Source organism: Bemisia tabaci, chromosome 6 (assembly GCF_918797505.1).
Source record: "Bemisia tabaci chromosome 6, PGI_BMITA_v3".
NCBI classification, from domain to species: Eukaryota; Metazoa; Arthropoda; class Insecta; order Hemiptera; family Aleyrodidae; genus Bemisia; species Bemisia tabaci.
In genome coordinates, this window is record NC_092798.1 from 50,219,518 (window position 1) to 50,239,560 (window position 20,043).

The window sequence follows — 20,043 nt, forward strand, 5'->3', positions numbered from 1 at the left end:
GAAGGAAGTTCCCGTGGAGCGTCTTAAAATCTCTGCCCCAAAGGCTGATACCTATAATTAGCTATCTCATTCTCGGTCCAGTGCAGTGGCAATCTGATCCAGATTTGGAGGCTGTTGATATTACGAAGATGGCGTATTCGTGCTAGGGTGAAGTGTCGATAAACTCGAAATCGGATTCTGAAGTGATTCAATCTAAATGCGCGATTGTGCGGATATCTGACATGGAATCTATAGTTATTTTTGGCGCTAGAAAATCATACAAGTCGGGAGAAATCTCCGTTGAAAGCTGAGTTTTTGGTGCCTGTGAAAGTGCAAGTGTAAATAAAACATTTTTGATGCCAGAAAGTAGTGCAAAGGTGGGAAAACCACTGAGAACCTGAATTCGCATCTAACGTTTAATGCTAGAAAATAGTGCGAGTGTAGAAAAATCTACGCTCCGACCTGATTCCGCAGAGTTTTTGATGCCAGAAAATAGTGCACCAGTGAGAAAATTGACGGTAGAACCTGAATTCGAATCTCATTTTTGATGCTAACAGATAGTGCGAATGCGGGAAAATCAACGCACGAATCTTGTGTATCCCCATCGAAATTTTTGTTGTTGGAATATAGTGCGCATGTGGGAAAATTGAGGTTAGAACCTGAAGACGCATCGCGCTTTTGATGCTGGAAAATCGACGCACCCACAAACCTGAATTCGCATTGAATTTTTGATGGTTGTAAATAGCGCGAGTGCGGGAAAATCAACGTACGAATTTTGCGTATCCACGTCGAATTTTTGATGCTAGACGAAAGTGCGAGCGCGGGAGAATCAACGTCCGAATATCGCGTATTCGCATCGAATTTTTGATGCTAGAAAATAGTGCACCAGTGGGAAAACTGACGTTAGAACCTGAATTCGAATCGCGTTTTTGATGGTAGCAAATAGCGCGAGTGCGGGAAAATCAACGGAAGAATTTTGCGTATCCACGTCGAATTTTTGATGCTAGACAAAAGCGCAAGTGCGGGAACATCAACGTCCGAATCTGGCGTATCCGCATCAAATTTTTGATGCTAGAAAATAGTGCACCAGTGGGAAAACTGACGGTAGAACCTGAACTCGAATCGCGTTTTTGATGGTAGCAAATAGCGCGTGTGCGGGAAAATCAACGTCCGAATTTTGCGTATCCGCGTCGAATTTTTGATGCTAGACAATAGTGCACCAGTGGGAAAATCGACGTCAGAAACTGAATTCGAATCGCGTTTTTGATGCTAGCAAATAGCGCAGTGTGGGAAAATCAACGCTGAATTTTGTAATCCACATCGAAGTTTTTGATGCTAGACAAAAGCGCGAGTGCGGGAACATCAACGTCCGAATCTGGCGTATCCGCATCAAATTTTTGATGCTAGAAAATAGTGCACCAGTGGGAAAACTGACGTTAAAACCTAAATTCGAATCGCGTTTTTGATGGTAGCAAATAGCGCGAGTGCGGGAACATCAACGTCCGAATCTGGCGTATCCGCGTCAAATTTTTGATGCTAGAAATAGTGCATCAGTGGGAAAACTGACGGTAGAACCTGAACTCGAATCGCGTTTTTGATGGTAGCAAATTTTTGATGCTAGAAAATAGTGGGGCGACGGGGGAATCGGGGTTCGATCTGAGTCTGCGGGGCGAAAGGCAACGGGAGCTGGAAAAGGGGCGCGAGCGGGAGAGAGAGCGGGAGAGGGACAGGGGGCGGGGGTCGTACAACTCGAGCATGGTGTCGGCGGTGTGGCAGTACTGCACGCGGCTCCCGAACAACGGCGTCAAGTGCAACGTCTGCGCCCGGGTCATGGCCTTCCACGGCACCACCAACCTCCGCGTCCACATCGGCAGGCACTTCGGCATCAAGCCAACCAAGCAGCGCCTCCTCGCCCTCGGCATGGACAAGAACCACGCACACAGATCTGGTAGGTACCCCGTCCCGCCACGGATCAACTCTAACGAATTCCAAGTGGGAACTTGCACCTTCCCGGGGTAGGCACTATGCTCTGCAACCAGGGTACATGGCCGGATCCATCAGGGAAGCGTGGGCGGATTCAGGGAAGCTTAGACGGATCCGCGGCTCCAGGGACAGTGACGTAGACAAGACCGGGGGGGGGGGGGGGTGTCCAGGGAGTCTGGACCCCCCCCCCCCCTCTAACCGCTTTACTTGTACCTTTTTTTGACTTTTGGAGGGCGGACATAAAATATTATCAGGACGCACACAAAATAATGTAATACTGTCACGTTTTGGAATGGACACCCCCCCCCAACACCTCCCCCCCTCCGCAAAGAATTTCTAGCTAAGCTACTGTCCAGTATCCAGGGAAGCGTAGGCGGACCGAGGTAATCGTAGGTGGATCCGGGGAAACGTGTAGGCGGACCCAGGGAAGCGTATAAGCGGACCCAGGGAAGCGTATAGGTGGACCCAAGGAAGCGTATAGGCGGACCCAGGGAGTCGTAGGCGGAATCAGGAAAGCGTAGGTTGGCGTAGGTGGATCCAGAGAAGCGAAGGCGGAACCAGACACCTGGAAACATCGAACGAGGGAGGCGGAAGGACGATCAGGGGCTTCCCCCAGAAATTTTCGAAATTTCAAAGCATCTAACATGCAATTTGAGTAAATTAATTGACATGAATAATTACCAAATATAAGCGTCTTTCCTTCCTATTTTCTCCGATCCTTTCTTCTTTCTTTCTTTCATTCCTTCTTCCTACTTCCTTTTTTTCGAGCAAAGGGGGGAGGGGTGGACGCCCCTTCTTGGATCCGCCTATGGCTCGAAGAAAAGGAGAGAGAATTAAGGGAAGAAATGAGGAAGGAAGGACGTTTATATTTGGTAATTATTCATATCAAGAGTGACTCCAACTGCATATTATATGCTTTAAAACTTCGAAAATACTCTGGAGGACCCTCCCGGTTTTAAGTGTCTGGATCCCGCCTTTGCGAGGGTAAGGATTTAATGGAACTTTACCAATCCCAGTATCGCGGAAACTTTCGGGTGACTTTCCGTTACCAAATGATGACGAGACTCATCTTAACTCCGAGTTTTTACGTCCAAAAATATCCATGGAATTCTCAGTGGATGACATCTTTTACCGTATAAAAGAATCACCGTGACTCTACAAATAACGGAAATGGAACAAAGCGTTTTCTGTCAATACATATCTCTATTGATGTACGTACATGCTTCTCTGGACGGCGTTCGGATACAACTATTCCAGCTCTCCGGCCGTCTGTGTTGCATACTTAAATAATTGAAGGCGCCCGACCGTCTCTCCGCTCACAACTGAGCTCGCGCTTGCTCGAAATGCTCAACAGCCTGTGTCACACTATCAAAGTTAGCCATCAAAATATCAAGGCCAGGTGTTGTGATTGGCTTATTCGATGACTTGTACCAATCACAGCCCTTGACCCTGAAATTTTGATGGAGTATTTTGATAGTGTGACACAGGCTAATCACCGGAGCTTTTTGCTCTTCTACGTCGACTCGTCGATTTTTGCTGTGGGTATTTACTCATTGTCAGTTGAATGTTATTTCCTCCTCGACTAGATCGTAAAACCGTTATTGGTATTCTGCCGTGCTCAGGAAAAACGCCGTATGAACATTCGAGAGTTGCCAAATTTCCCCGGATAAAACATGTATTTTTGAGAACAATTATGCGCATTCTTCCTTCAAATTTTCAGACATTTTAGACAAAATTGCGAACTAAAGTTCTGAAAAATTGGAAGAAAAATATTTACAATTTCCCCAAGAAATTCTTATGTTCTCATAGGAAACTTGGCAACGCCTGAAGGTTCATACGGCGTTCCTCCTGAGCACGGCAGTATTAGCCTATAACGATTTTACGACATGATAAGGTCTCTGCATCAAAATGCATGCATGCGTTCCGCCGTTATGGCAAAAACGCCGCAACTACATTCAAGATGTGTTTTTCTTCCGCGCTTAAAGTTCTATCACCAGAAAACCTTATCATTCCTACATTTCGTCTTTGACATTTTGAGTTCTCAACGTATGCGACAATTAGTCTAAAATTATGAAGAATGAATCTGCCGTGCTAAGTAAAACGCCGTATGAACATCGAGAGTTGCCAAATTTCCTCGGATGAAATGTTTATTTTTGAGAAGACTTATGAATATTTTTCCTTGCGATTTTCAGACACTTCACTGGAAAAAAACACATTGGATCTAGAGTCCAGGCTCTTAAAAACATCGACAAGAAACAATACTCTTGATTCAATCGGATTTCTGCTTAAATCAATAACCAAGCCTCTTAATTTGAGCGGATTTCCCTCTGATTTAAGCTTAAATCTGATTGAATCAAGAGTATTTTTCCTTGTCAATGTTTTCAAGAGTCTGGAATCTAGATCCAATGTGTTTTTTTCCCAGTGTCTAGATCAAATTACAAACAAAATTATCCTAGAAACTGGCAGAAAAATATTCATAAAATTTCCTGTAAATCAGTGATTTGCCATAGGAAATTTGGCAACTTCTGAAGGCTCATACGGCGTTTTTACTTAGCACGGCAGGAATGCTCGTCGGTTTTTCTGGCATAACGCATCTCGTCCGAAAAAAAAAACTGGATAACACCTCTGGAACGGAGTTCGGCGTTTTTGCTTCGGAAAGCGGCGTCGAGTTGGCGTTCTCATTTGCCCTCTCCATGATCGAAATTTTGAAACTTCGGATCAAAAAATGGAAATTCTTACAAATTACCGTGTTTTTTCCCTGCGGTGCACACTGGAGCGAGTCAATAGGAGAAGTCGCTCATAATCTGGAAACTTGGAAAGCTTACATTTTCGAAAATATGAAATGAAAAAGTTGAGAGTTGTTCCGTTGGTTTTTCCGAGGAATTTCCTTTCAAAAACACTCTTTGAAATTGGATTTGTGACGCAATAAACATAAAAATTTGGAATGTTAGCCAACAATTTCATGACCGACTTCTTCTGTCAGTTCGTTCTACTGTGCGGCGCAAGGAAAATTCCTTGGAAAATGCTGCCGATATGTTCTCCAATAAAGGAATAAAAAAGGAGCAAAGATTTTAAAATAATACAACCGAGGTACGAGGTACGTGATTTGGGAGTCTGACCGTCGCAATGCCACCACCCACTCTCATTGGCGGATCCAGCAAATTGGCAACATTGTCTTTTCTCCATTTAAGGTGATTCGTCGAGCTCAAGTGACGTGGTCGAACCGGCATGCGATATATCGCATTGTTAGGTCAAAAATCTCGGCAGATCGTGAATTTTTAGCAGAAAAAGGACGATAGCCCCTGCGCATAAGCCTTTAGAATCATTCTAAATCCAAAAATCGACAAAATTCAGAGAAATGAAAGCAGAGTAGTGTTTGGGAAAAAACCTCGCATTCGATACAGGAATCAATTGCTGAATCGAATGCGAGGTTTTTTTCCCAAACACTATGCTGCTGTCGTTTCTCTGAATTTTGCCGATTTTTGGGTTTAGAATGATTCTTTAGGCTCGTGCGCAGGGCTATCGTCTTTTTTTTGCTATATATTCAAAATCTACCGAGATTTTTGACCTAATCAATGCGATACATCGCATGCCAGTTCGAGCATGTCACTTGAGCTTGACGAATCACCTTAAACCTGCGGAGGACCCGGTAAAAATTGGCAGTAGAATCTGTGTTCCAAAATACCCTAGACCTACGGCCGGCTGTAAGATTTCCAATAGCTTCTATAGCCGGCTACACAATTTCTTATAGCCTTTTATAGCCGATGGCGATTAAGCAACTCACAGCCAGGCGATAATGTGTATGCTAAACGTCACTAATTACGGATGCTAGGACTTAGTGAGTTTTTGGACCACTGCTCTCTTTTTGGGCCGTAGTATCTTGATTTATTTTGCGAGGAAAGCTCCGTGCTTTTGATGGATGCCTGCCATTCCTAATATATTAGAGCGCCTTCAGTTTCGTATGATACTGTGCAATACCTCTAGAGTGGAATAGTTGCTTCAAACGCAAGCGCCGTGGCACGCTGCGGTGCGGCAGGCGGGCAGCCAGCGCGGAACGCGCATTGGCGCCTACAAACCTAATAACAGGGGGCAAAGTTCAAATAACTTTTTACTTTTGGGTCAGCCGAGATTTTAAAAGTGAAAGTCCTCAAATGGCATTCCTATATTTTTTTTTAAGGTCTTTATACCCTCTAAAGGCATGATTTAGTAGTAGTCACGAATAATATGCACTAAAAATATTTTTTCATTTACCGTAGACCCCACTCCTTTTGGAAAGAGGCTACGGTAATGATGGCTACGGTAATGATGATTTATGATGAAAGTCGGTGTATAATCTAGTTGCATTGGTGGATTCCGCTGTAATTTTCAAATTGAGGTTAGGTCTTAGTATGCAATATAAATCATGCACTACTTTAATATTTCATTCATTCCTTGACAGAAAAAAGTAGGTATACGGTAATGAGAATTTCAAATTGCCAAAATTTAATTCAGCAGATAAAAACAAGAGAAATTATCTTTTAATGAAGTTCAAAATCCGGACAACCCGGCCATCGTGCACTAGACGGTAAACAAAACACTCCGAATGAATAAGTGATCACAGACTGCGTTCTAGCGGCGGAAAAGTGCCGCTAACAGGGTCTACGGTAATGATGCGAAAATTTTGTTACATTGCTTCCGGGTGGCGTAATTTTATTGCTATGCTAAACTTTGACATAAACACCAAAAAATACTCTTTGAAATACATCTTGGCTGTAATATTTGCCAAGGTTTTATTTTTTTTGGGCTTGAATCTTTTGAAAACCTAACATAAAATTAATGACCTACAGATTATTACAGGCTACGGTAATGATTTTTTCGACGTTTTTGAGTTTTCCACTAGAATTTTTGGATGGAAAATATTAAAATATGGCAAAAACGAATCAAGGACATTGTTCAGTACACAATTTTGAATAAATAATTGACAAACTTCTTCTCCTTCTTCTAATTTTGAACGAGGTACAGAGGGTTTACACGAAAAGTAAAAAGTTATTTGAACTTTGCCAGGGATACTTCGAGCGTTGCGCATTGCGTGAAGTATCCCTGTTAGATTTGTAGGCGCCAGTGCGTCGCCGCTCCGCTGTGTTAGGCTCTAATATATTTAATCTGGCGGAGTCAGCGTTTTTCAACTCATGATTTTGAAATGTTTGCACATCCTGTATGGATTATTCTCATTTTAATTGATGAAAAAAAAAATGTATCAAAGGAAAATGTAACGTGTGTTTTGTAAATATTAAGGTGGTTCCGTATCAAACTTAATGATTTCCAAAGCACACGAATTTCTACACAATTTCTTATAGCCTTTTATAATCGATGGCGAAAAAGCAACAGCCAGGTGATAAAGTGTAAAGCCCGGCTATAGGAACTATATCCCGGCTGCATAATTTTTTATCGCTTCGTATAGCCCGGCCGTATGATTTTCTCCGCATTCTACAGCCAGCTATATGATTTCTCTATAGCCTTCTTTAGTCGGCTGTAAGAATTCCTATGGTATTTTGAAACGCAGCTCTTATCGCATATTTTTCCCAGGGGATGTATCGATTCTTATACAAGAGGGGGACAAGAATCGATTATTTAACATAGATTTAGATTGAGGAAATCCGGTGTTGCCAAATTTCTAGATCCATCTCTGCACTCCTTTTTCTGTGTATCTAAACTTCCAGCATTATCGTCCAGCTACGTTGCCGACAACATCGCCTCTGTTCTTCTTGCCGGACAAAGTTGATGGATTAAAACGTTGATTTTCGGAGACCGTCGAACAGAAAACGAACGTATCTCCTGAGTCTCGACTAATGTGAGGTCGCCTCGGACGAGAATGACGAGGCTGACAATTAGCTAGACGCGTTTCCTAATCATATTTTATGGGAAATGATAAGGAGTCGCAGTCACTTCAGCTCCCGTAGTTTTCGACGCCCCCACTCCATACATTGTGTCTCATGTAGTGTTTAAATGGGGATCGGTTTTTTTTTTTTTTTTTTTTTCCTTCTTTTTTCTTCGTTTTTTTTTCGATTTACGTGACAGTCAGATTTTCTTCGTCAGTGAATCACAGAATATGTAGATTCTATTGTCACTATCTTGGTGCTTCCACGTGCCTGAACGTCCTATTGTATCGTTGAAAATATGACCGAATATGACTGGCGTCGATGGAATTCAGGTTTATCTGTGTGAAGTTACCAATCTGGAATAAAACTCAAAATCCAGTGCGAAACCGCGTATTTCCGTTCGCCACGTTGCAAACTTCCTATCACACTTAAATTTTTCTTCGGAAAACTATCCACTGTATTTCCTTGAAAACTTCTTTGATTTTTCTTCTCGCTTGGCAGAACATTCTTTAAAAATTTTAAGCTGAAAAGTTAGCTTTTTTTTCCTGGTAAAGTGAAATGAGAGCGGAAATTTTGAAATATCGCAGTGGAGATACGTGGTTCCGCACTTTGGCCATCGATATATTCAGCTGGAAACTCGATTGACAAGCCATTTAAACCTATGAAAAAATATCGATTATTAGGGCGCTTGCAACGTTCACCATAGTAATCGATTTTTTACTATAGCTTCAAACGGGATAATATCGATAGTCGATTATCACGCCTCGCCACTGGCCGAATCACATTTTTTAGAAGAGTAATTCTTGTCAAGTTTAGATAGAGACATCGGAATTAGGTAATATGACGGAAAACGCTCTTCATTCAATTGTTCCTAAAAATTCTAAGTCGCAAGCGATTAGTACTTTGGGTTGTTTTTTCTCCAATCTAGATTATTTAAGCTGCAAACTTCAAAGCGTCATAACTGCGGCTGGGTTTTATTTTTTTAAGCGTTTATTTTGTAATGTTTATGACACACTCCTCCAGCGGTACGACATTCTCAATTTTAAGTTTTTCCGCACTTTGGTGCTTTGTTTCGCGGACGATCTTCGATTTATATCGATCTCTCTGTATTTTAACTGAAAGCGCTCTACCTCCAACGAAAATCTCATAGTTACATCTAGAGCTCTACGAGACATATCCTCATGATCTTTTGCCTGTCGGGAGATAGTAATCTCTAGATGAACCCGATGTCTACAAATTATCGAATTCCATAACCCTGGTTTCGATTGTCGCGAGGCGGAGAGAGGGACCATTGGGTCATTCCATGTCGATTCAACAAAGAATATTTTCGACTATTTTTAATCTTCATGAAATTTCGTCTACTTGATAACCTTGCATAGAAACTACCAAGAACAAAGGAGGGGTTGCGATTTGGGCCGAAATCGGCCCCTCCACGGAATTGAGAAATTTTTGGATACATGGCAGTTGACGGTGCATATTTGACAGAAATAAACGAGTTTTGCCGATAATCACGTTTTTTGGCTGCGAAACAGGGGCCTAAACATGGCTCCGGAGCCGAAAATAGCTAAAATTTCGTGGTTTTCGCGGTTCTACCTCAGGTTTCGACCTGGGCCCAAAGGCGACGGGTCATGAGCTTCGAATAATATGGTGTCAAGGACACCTAGACACGTAACATACTTGAATTTGATCAACCGTCGCCTTTGGGCCCAACCTCAAAATCGAACTTTTCCAACTTTTTAGCCCGAAATAGCTGAAAATCCATGTTTTTCGCGGTTCTACCTCAGATTTCGACCTGGGCCCCAAGGCGACGGGTGATGAGCTTCGAATATGGTGTCAAGGACACCTAGACACGTAATATACTTGAATATGATCAACCGTCACCTTTGGGCCCAACCGGAGGGTAGCCAGATCCAGCTATATGTAACCACTCTATTTTTTAAATGTATTAATCTCATTTCTTCGCCGTTATATGTTTCACCATCATCGAAAAATACCTCAAATTTTATCAAGCTATTTTCAAAAGTTTTTCACTATGTTTCATTTATCACATTTATTCATTTTTTTACCAGTCTCATTTTTTCATTTTTTTACTCTTTTCATTTTTTTACTTTTTTCATTTTTTCATTTTTTTTACTTTTTTCATTTTTTTACTTTTTTCATTTTTTCATTTTTTCATTTTTTTACTTTTTTCATTTTTTCATTTTTTTTACTTTTTTCTTTTTTTCATTTTTTTACTTTTTTCATTTTTTCATTTTTTTTACTTTTTTCATTTTCTCATTATTTTACTCTTTTACTTTTTTCATTTTCCCCCTTTTTTCTATTATTTTTTATTCCTATTTAATTGTTTTATTTTGTTTCCTTTATCTCCTTGATTTGTGACGCAATTCTTCGTTTTCTTTTTGCAGTGCCTCAACAGAAAGGAGCCGTGCAAGCGGGTCAGATGAAGCCCCTGGTGGTGACGCCGCAAGACCCGCTGAGCCTCCCGAAAGCCCCGCTGAAGAACGCGACGCCGCCCTCGGCGACGGCCACGTCGACGCCGAGCCGGGCGGCGTCGGCCTCGCCCGCGCCCGCCCCGTCCGTGGCGCCCCTCGCCCCCATCCCCCTCACCGTCGCCCCTCCCGTCGTGCCCGAGATCTGCCTCCGCTGGGACTCCTACAACAAGAACATGCGGAACATGTTCCCTGTCCTCCTGTCCAACGAGCGCTTCTGCGACGTCACGCTTGCATGCGAGGGACGCAGCATCAAGTGCCATAAGGTAATGTCCCTTGTAGTGACGTCATTGAGGGGGAGCAGGGGAAGTTCCCCCCCTCCTCCTGCGGGCTGATTATCGAAATTGATAGACAAAGCAATAGACAAAGAGGACAAAAGGAGTATGGAGCGATCCAATTGATTTAAATGGGTGGTTCCTATAGACTAAAGGAGAAAATGATTGACTAACTACAGGGTCTCTCGTGGGTTTCTGTCAGTTAGTCTATTACCTCCTCTTTTGTCCATTGTAATCACACACTTCCACCAATAGGATTCTTCCATATCCCTTTCGTCTTCTTTGTCTATCACTTTGCCCATCAATTTCAATAATCGGCCCGCTGGGTTTCAGAAGGCCCCAAAAAATGAGGAAAATGCAGAGTTGCCACAGTTAGGGAAAAGCGGGAGTTGTCAGGGAATTTTAAAAAATCAGGGAAAACTTGGAACTGTCAGGAATGATGAAAGTGTCAGGGAATAATTGTCTCTAGAATTGTTGTTGCTTTCTAGGATGGTTTCGAACAACAAATTTTGTGCGAAAACTATTCCATATTATGTTTTTCTAACCATCTGGTATGTCTTCAATCGTCAGGGAATTCTACTAAAATGTGTTAGGGATATCAAGATAATATCAGGAAAATTCATTTTCCAAACTCCACGGCAACCCTGAAAATGAGGTAGAACGAGGGGGTTAAAGTTAATGGTTAACCAGAAAGATATAGATGATTCCAATTTTAGGGTGTTTCAGAGGCGTGAGGCAAGAAGCTCTCAATATTTCACTCTCTTTTAACCAGAAAAATAATAAAAAGCAATAAATAAATGAGTAAATAAAAGTTAGAATGGTAATGAATAAATGTGTAATTTTTTAGTTTTACCTTAATTGTAAATGAATTTTTGTTGCAGTTCATGCTCTCGGCTTGTTCTCCATACTTCGATCAGTTGTTGGGAGACAACCCATGCCGCCATCCAATCGTACTGCTAAAAGACCTTCAGTTCTGGGAGGTTCAAGCAATTTTAGACTTTATCTACAAGGGTGAGGTGCGAGTTCGTCAAAATAAGCTGCCGCAGCTTCTAGCTGCAGCCAGTTGCCTGCAGATCAAAGGTACCTAGAGTCATTTCTCATCTTTACCTATTGGTAACAAGTAGGACACATATTGATCTGTTCAGTTTCCAGTTGTAAATCTGAAGGGTGCTGTCAAACTGTTTTTTGCGCACGGGTCCAAATCGAAAATCGAATCTTTCAATCAAGTTATCTTTCCGAGAGCATAAAAAAAGTTTTCTTGTCTCTTCTTCTGTATGAGGTAATTTTTTCTCTTTGTGATACCTGAGAGAAGACACTTTATTTTTTCATGAGTCAAAAATGACATTTTGACACCACAGTGCACGGTATATGTATTATCAAGGGCTTAACAAACGATTTGGAACAGTAAGCACTTACAACCATTGACTCAAGCCAAAATTTTGATTGTACTAAGTAAGACTCCGAAAAATCTACACTGGACCTTTTTAAATTAAATTGTAGGTATTTGTGAACATTTTTTTGGTGCCAAAATGAATTTTAATCAGTTCTCAATTATTACTTTGGTGGAAAGAAAAGGATGCTTCCCTTATCTAAATTGCAATTTTATTAAATGGTGTTCTTTAGAAATTTTGGGTGAGAAATCAAGGTTCATCTTGTGGCAGAGCTTGACTTTCAACTATATTGTTAATTTTGATTACCCATAACAATGTTTCTGCAGGTGAAATGAACAATTTGTCATTCTCTGTATGAAGGAGCGTATCCTGTTTGTGCTGTTTCAGTATCTCTTACTTACCTTTGATTTGTTTATGGGAAAACCATCACACGAATCTTCTTGAAATCTCTAGTGATTTCTGTTTACTATTGAGAGAAAATACTTCAAAATTTCCAGACCAACGTTTGCGATGGTTTGCCCATTTAAAAATTTTTTCGTGGAAATACCGAATGAGCACAGACAAAATATGTTTCTGTGTGCGACAAGCAACGAATTTGATATTTTCAGAGTTCTCAACATTCTTGGCGGACCCTGAAAGTGAGGTGGAAATATTGATCATCGTGTTTTGTACACTTTGTCAGATAAAAAGCAAGTATGAAGTACAAGAAGCAACTCTTCCATCTTTTTATCGAGGTCAGCTAAGAAATTTAGTGAAAACTTTATTGAAAATTATATACTCTTTTTGGTTATAGGACTTTTGGTCCAATTTTTTTTGTCCACAAATTTTTTCGTCCAATTTATTTTGTCCACGACTTTTTGTCCTTGAAATCTGGTCCAAGTTAAATTCGTCCTGGTAAATAGTTAGTCCTACGCATTTGTTCGTCCAGTGGTATTAGGTCACATTTCTGTGGTCCAGTAAGGTAAAAAAGGAAAGGAAATAGCTGAAACGGCCTCATTGGACGTGAGTTTTGGACATAACTTTTTTACCTTACTGGACCACAGAAATGTGACCTAATACCACTGGACGAACAAATGTGTAGGACTAACTATTTACCAGGACGAATTTAACTTGGACCAGATTTCAAGGACAAAAAGTCGTGGACAAAATAAATTGGACGAAAAAATTTATGGACAAAAAAAATTGGACCAAAAGTCCTGTAACCACTCTTTTTTAACAGAACTCTAAAACAAAAGCTTCCGATTGATATAAAGAGTGCTTTTAAATTATGTTTGACAGACATAATTTTTCTGCGGCCCTTTCATCCCTTTATTGTCATTTAAGTACAATAATCATACATTCACTTTAATCTATTTCAGGTTTGTCTGAAACTGTTGCCTCATCACCAACTCCAAATGAAAATTGTGATAAGAATACCAGAAATGATAGAAACGATAAGAATGACAATAACTCAGCTGGATTAGTCAAACCTACCTCTCACAAAGAGCTCAAGGGTGCGCAGAAAAGGAAGTCACCACCAACCTGTTCCTCTGATTCCATGGTAAGAGCGTAAATTATTTCATACTAAGGTGTCCCAACTCATGAAATAGTGAATTTTTTAACTTTGGATTAATACAGTAAAAGCTCGTTAAGACGAAAATCCGCTTAAGACGAAATTTTTCTCGGTCCCTTGACACTTCCATAAGAGTCAATGTAAAAAAAATACGGATCAGACGAAATTTCGAAATTTTGACCCGTAACCAAACCCGGTTAAGACGAAGAAAAATTTCCGATTTTTTTCCCTGAAATTGGGTAAAAACGACAAAAAAGAGCCAATTCCTAGGGAAAATAGACTTAGTTTTACGCACCTTGACATAAAAAGAGTAGGTTGAGAGTAGATCGTGGGTATCTTCTGTTTTGCTGGATGGCTGAAATGCAATCGACAATTGACGATAAACCGATTTGCGTATTTTAAAAAAATTCAAAATTTTGATTTCGTAGTGTACAAAATTTAAAAATTTAAAACTGCTTCCAAATTTTGGCTTATGCCGAAAAATTTCGTCTTAAGCGCAGTTGCCGCTTTAGCCGAAAAATTTTGTCTTAAGCGGACAACGGTTAAGACAAAAAGCTGCTTATGACGAAATTTTTTTCGGTCCCTTCATTTTTCGTCTTAACGAGCTTTTACTGTACTGTAATGCGAAAGACAAAATCAAGAAATCTTAAAAAAAAACACAAATTCAAAGTCAATAGAAAGTTAGTTTAGTAGACAAGTTGGATTAAACAATTAACATGTACCGCACACTCATTTAATTGAAATATTATTCAATGTAATAACAGCATTTCTAAATAGAGACTTTTTATTTTCTTTCAGTCTTTTACTGTGCGGAAGTAGGTTGGGATGTAGCTCATCAAAATCTCAAGTTTTGCAACAACCTATTGTTTCTATTTTAAAAAAACCATGCACAAAAAATTTCCACCCATAAATTTTCAGAGGTTGCAAAAACACATCCAAGTTCCAGAAAAAATCATATTGGTTCATAAAAAGGGAAACAAACTGTAACTGTGCAGTTACACTATTATGCAGGCCAATCAAGGTCGAAAAATTCCAATAATTTCATTTATTTTTAAAATTCCCACTATTTTACCAACCTGTTACATCAAGACTTTTGGTGTTTTTTTCTTCTTATTGAAGTAATTTTTTTTAAATTTTCAAACCATATCCGATTTTCAGGCGTCAACTTCAGTCGATGACAGTGATTCAGAGTCTGAAGCTGATGAGCAATCCCGGCTGATAGTGGTCAGGAACAGTATTGATGAGGCCGATTCAACTTCGTCAGGAATACCAACCACAAATGGGACCATAATAAAGAAAATCAAGTTAGAGCATCCCTCTTCAGCTAGTTGTAGTGATTCCAAAGTGAGTAACAATATTCCTTTCCGAATATTTCTTTTTCAAAATAATGATTCAAAGGGACGAATACCCAAAAACTGATGTTGAGGTTTCATCAAATCTAGAGTGGCTGTCAATGAACAACATCGATGAATACCATGGATGCAGAGTGAAAAACTGCAAAACCAGATGAAGCATGAGCAAAAAAGTGCTGCGGCACCATCCCAAGTATCAAAATAGAATTTTTTTCTAGATAAAAAATATTAAGAAAATTTCTAGAAAAAACAAAGAAAATGAGAGTTATCCAGAAAATAGAAAGAAAAAAAATTGCGAATCAGAAGTCTAACCAAAGAAAGTAGATGTATTTTATAGGTCTATTTTCTGTCAACTTCCGATTTGGAAAAAAGATAGAAAATTTATTGAAAGTAGAATTATTTTCTAGCCAATTTCTTAATGTTTTCTTTTAAGAAAATGCAAGGAAAAAATGTATTTTCTTTCTATTTTCTTGTGTCTTTTTTCTAGATCTACTTTATACCTATTTTCTCTCAAGAAATTTGTTCTATCTAGAAAGGAGACATTTTCTTGATGAGCGCCACCTAGAAAGTAGATGATAATGCTACTTGGGATGTTTTCTTAGGCAGTTGATATAGGGTGCCATATAAACAACTGAAATCCACCAATATACTACACCCTGCACCACTGACTATCTGATCTGATAGAGAAACAATGAGGAGTGCGTAGAAAGCTAAGAGCCTCTTTGGTGTTTGTCTCCTTTATTTTTCTATACACAGGTCATCAGCGGTGAACATAATGTAATGTAAGAGGGCTCTCGGATGTCTCTGACTTTCTAATAACCCTTTTATTCACATTTTTTTTTGTAATGCAAGTAACTGCAACATTAAATGATACGTTGAAAGTTTTTCAAGGAAACATGAAGGATTCGATTTTACTATTTTTTGTATTGTGACTGCAAATTTAGTTTCATGGCTACCTGAAGTAAAATGAAACATCCAGTGGCCATGAGTAATTTTCAGCAATTTGTATATTAATGATGGCGATTTAAAAAGTTCTTAGCTGTGTGCGCAGTACCTGCACCATTCATAGGGTAATTAATACTCAAAATTGATTTTAAGTTGAATACTTGCTTTTGCTCCTCCAAGCTGAGTGAAATTGTGGCGTTGGGTGCAGAACGGGCATTTCTTGGTTGCGGTGTTTCAGAATCTCTACTACTAATTTTTATTTTAGAGAGGAAACTGTCGGGTGAATTTTCTGAAATTTTTCGTTTTTGGCATTGTGAAAGCATTAAGAAAATTCAGTAAAAGTTTCAACGATTTCCATACATTTGCTTCAATTATAATAGATGAAACATTAGCAAAGATTTCTGAGACACTGCAATCAAGAACTTCCCTTTGTGCACCCAGCGCTTCAATTATGAGTACCCAAACCCAAGTGTGAAAGCATTGACAGGAATGAAATAGATCCGCACAACAGACATCATTTTTCATTCAGGAAAAAAAGCAAGCTAATTATAAAAAGTTCAAAATTTCCATAAATGAATCGAAGATGACCTTTTCTCATGGATGACAAACAACAGCTTTGTTTTCAACGACTTTTGCTTTGTTCTACAGGATCAAAAGAACTGTGTTACCGAACCTGCAAATCCAGGAATCTCAGTGAAGAAAAAAACTGGAAACCCACCGAATTTAATAAAAATTGAACATCCAAGTAAGTTTCCTATAATGTGTCTGTAACTAATCACCATCCTGAAAATCATTACCAATCATGATGCAGTTTGAAAATAAAAACTCAGTAACTACACTTTTTATCTGAGATTTTACTGAACCAGAACGGTAGCCTGATTATTGAAATTGTGAGATTTCAGGAGATGTCTTTCTCCCTTCTTAGTTCCTTTGATTTGAAAGAGTCAACAGACTTTTACTTTGATGGAAAAAGTTGTTAAAAGATAAAAAAAATTACACCGAAGTTACATGCTAACTTGTATATCGCCAGGGGTGCAGAATGTTCCCGAACTAGGGACCGATCGGTCGCTCGACCAATGTGTAGGCTGTGGAAAAATGGAAAAATTGTGTAGGCTTTTTTTTTTTGTCAATAATTTGTTGAATTCTGGAGAAAGTTATCGTAGAGGTATTGAATTTTTGAGAAAATGACTGCGGAAACATCGAATTTGAAGAAAAATATTGCGACCGCATTGTATTTTAAAAAAATTACTGCGACCGCGTAATGTAATCGTGTGTAGGCCAAATCCCTGGTTGCTCAAAATTGTGCCGGCCGAGGAACTTTCTGCACCCCTGTATATCGCTTGAACTCAAAAATCTTGTTCTATTAACTTGGTCCTGCAGGAACTATGGATTCTTAACAGTGGAGTAAAAATGAGGCCCTGGCCTCAAGTTGTTCCCACTTGAATACAGCCTTGAAAAACGAAAAAAAATCCTATTATAAGATGTTCATAGCAGCACGTTGTATTCGACATTTTCACCACAAAGCTAGTCAGAACCGTTTCTTTGTTGGTTGCTCTAGGCCAAAACTGTCCCAGTGACTGGCGTTTTGAAAGCATACCGATTATAATTTGTTTCAGCAATAATTCAAATATTGCAAAAACAAATGATGATTAGTACAGTTTCCTCCAACCACAGCCTAATCTCCTGTTTTATCTTATAATGCAATTATTAAAATTTGTCCTGTTGTGTTTTATTTTTTAGTAATCACCAAACAAGAGCCGCCAGAGGATTACGAAAACGAATGGAAGGACGATGGAAGTTCATCGCCGAGTTATTACCCCGATTATCCCGAAGCCATCGTTGATACTGTCCTCACAGAAGAAGATGCTAGCAACCAATGAAAGTCTCTAGTCGTAGCTTTTGTACTATTTACTGTGATCAATCAAATCTGGTCCCTTCATTGCAACCTTTCTTTGATTACCGAAGAATATCTGCCACAGGTGTTACCATTTTTTCTCAATTCTTGTAAGAAAATGTCAATAATCAAGAATTGATAATTTCTCTGTAACTACATCTGCATATTAATGAAATCAATTTGAGTGTTTGTATTATATTTATGGCGTACTTTAAAAAATTGTTGTATTATGCAGAGGATAAGCAGGAATGCTTAAGATTTATGCCTAGACGAAAAGTGTTAACCCTCTTTCTAAGATGAGCCAGGAAAAGTATTGATTTATATGGACTTAAGAGCTCATCGCAAAGTGTAGTTATGTCATTATGCCAGTGAGCGATGATATAGCTGTTTGAAGCTATTCAAAATATTGCAAAACGGGATTTAAGATTAAGGTATATCTTGCTTATTCTTTTTTGGTTATCTCTCAATCCGTGGAAAAGTCTTCATTTTTACACCGGTAAATGACAAGATAATGGTAGAAGTACAAGGGGAAACCCACAGGTTGATTTAAAATTGATTTTAAAAATGGACCAAGAATGAACAGTCATACAGCTGCATATGACAAAATTAAAAGTCCAGAAAAAATCCGTCTGATCACCTTTCTATCCGAGAGTACCTAGTGTGATAGAGAAACTCATCATTATTTGGTATTAGCCCAAAATTGCATCATTCTGTCTGTATCCCAGGTTATATGCATTTTTTTAAATTTCATATTTGATATGGCCGCTTCAATCATTACTATTTCATGAGCCAATATCAGGAATGAGACTGCATTTCTTAAAGGATTATCATTCAGATGAGTTTAGGAATTCATTCAATTTCAAAACAGTTCCAAGTTTCAGGATGGTTTTCAAGTTTCAATCAAATTATTTAAAAGGAATTGAATTCAGCAGCAAAACAGCAGCAAATTAAGGATTTTTGAGATCAGAGTGTCTAAATATGAAGGCCATCATTCAGGTAAATAAGTCAGTGATTATGAAATGGTTTTTACTGCAATGAAATGTTCTGTTAATTAGATCTCAAATTTTGATCGAGCATTTTCAAGTACATTCTTTGTTCTGCGTATTCATTTTTTCCTCTTTCAGTTTATTCAACTAAAACTCAAAAATGTCTTTAAATCAAATTTATTTTCACATCTATTGAGATTATACCTAAATTTAATTTTAGCTCTTACAAATATGGATTTTCATATTGTTGCTCAGAAATGACTCATTTGAAATCAGTTTGCTTTGTGGTTTATTATTCAAAGTTTCCCTGGAAATCAGTAGGTGAAATTTCCAAATAATTGTATCTGGGGTATTTATCACAGCGATTTATCGGTGGATGGAAATGAATGTTTTAAGTGGAAATAGGTTTTTGAGTTTGGTGTCGGGGACTGCTCAGTCAAATCATTCGTAAGTGAAAGCACCTCTCCATGTCAGTCAACTTGAAAGAAAAGAATGTATTATTTCAGCCCTGGAAAAATTTTGTTTCCTCGCTAAGTTACCGATGCTCCTTGCCTTCTTCAACGGATCAAAAATCGATCTCACCGTTTGATGAAATTGTATAGAGTGGTTTCTCGTCGATCTGCCGTAACCTTCTGGTCTTTGTATGACTTATTTATAAAGTCTCCAATCCTTTTGTTGTATATTTTCATTTGTGTGTCACTTTTTTTATTTTTACCTTTTTTCACCTGCAATTCACAAATTTATGTGTTTGCATCCTATTAGCTCTAATTTTTGTATTATTTTGTGATAAGTAAAGTCTCACTTAATTTCTCTCAGCACAGTCAAGAAAAATTCATAAGTTTGTCATCGGTACCAAAGTTTTCCGTAATATATCTCAAGTCATGAGGAACATGCAACATTGTGAACATTCAGTTCCTCCCTCTCATTTAAAAGTTGTGTGCCTAATTTTAATTTAGATCGTGTGTTTCATTGTAATTTTATTTTCTTTTTCTTTTTTTATAAGTTTTTCAGCGCTTGTTGATGAATTATTACAAATATAGAATTCAGTCATTCGTGTAGATTTAGCCAAATTTAAAGTTACCGATGTGCTTTTTCTATTCAAATACAGTATTTTTCTGGTCTTAGTTTTATTATTGTCAGTTGGCAAAGTGTGTTGAATAAAATTTTATTCTATTTTATAATACTGGTCGGTTTTATTATTTTTAAGCCTTCATCTGTTCGATTTTATATTTTAATTTGATGTCCACACAATGGAACTAAGCTTGTAAGGAATACATAAAAAAAGTTAGGGGTGCAGAAACTTCTAAACCATGTAATCAGCTTGATTGCTTGGAATAGA

The 20,043-nt window shown here is 38.8% G+C and overlaps 1 protein-coding gene across 2 annotated transcripts in view; it reads left to right on the forward strand.

Annotated features, from left to right (window-relative positions):
* The window catches only part of LOC109034770 (uncharacterized), a 31,003-nt gene extending 11,116 nt beyond the window's left edge, over positions 1 to 19,887 (forward strand). Inside the window, exons 1-7 of one of the 2 annotated variants that reach the window (XM_019048090.2) lie at positions 1,371 to 1,927; positions 10,226 to 10,575; positions 11,466 to 11,664; positions 13,334 to 13,515; positions 14,686 to 14,871; positions 16,473 to 16,569; positions 17,565 to 19,887. In XM_019048090.2, the coding sequence (XP_018903635.2) occupies positions 1,594 to 1,927; positions 10,226 to 10,575; positions 11,466 to 11,664; positions 13,334 to 13,515; positions 14,686 to 14,871; positions 16,473 to 16,569; positions 17,565 to 17,704 (1,488 nt within the window). In that variant the 5' untranslated portion in view covers positions 1,371 to 1,593 and the 3' untranslated portion in view covers positions 17,705 to 19,887. Of the gene's footprint in view, positions 1 to 1,370; positions 1,928 to 10,225; positions 10,576 to 11,465; positions 11,665 to 13,333; positions 13,516 to 14,685; positions 14,872 to 16,472; positions 16,570 to 17,564 lie in introns of those variants that run through there. The other variant, XM_019048089.2, reaches the window with a different exon arrangement.
* The last annotated feature ends 156 nt before the right edge of the window (positions 19,888 to 20,043 follow it).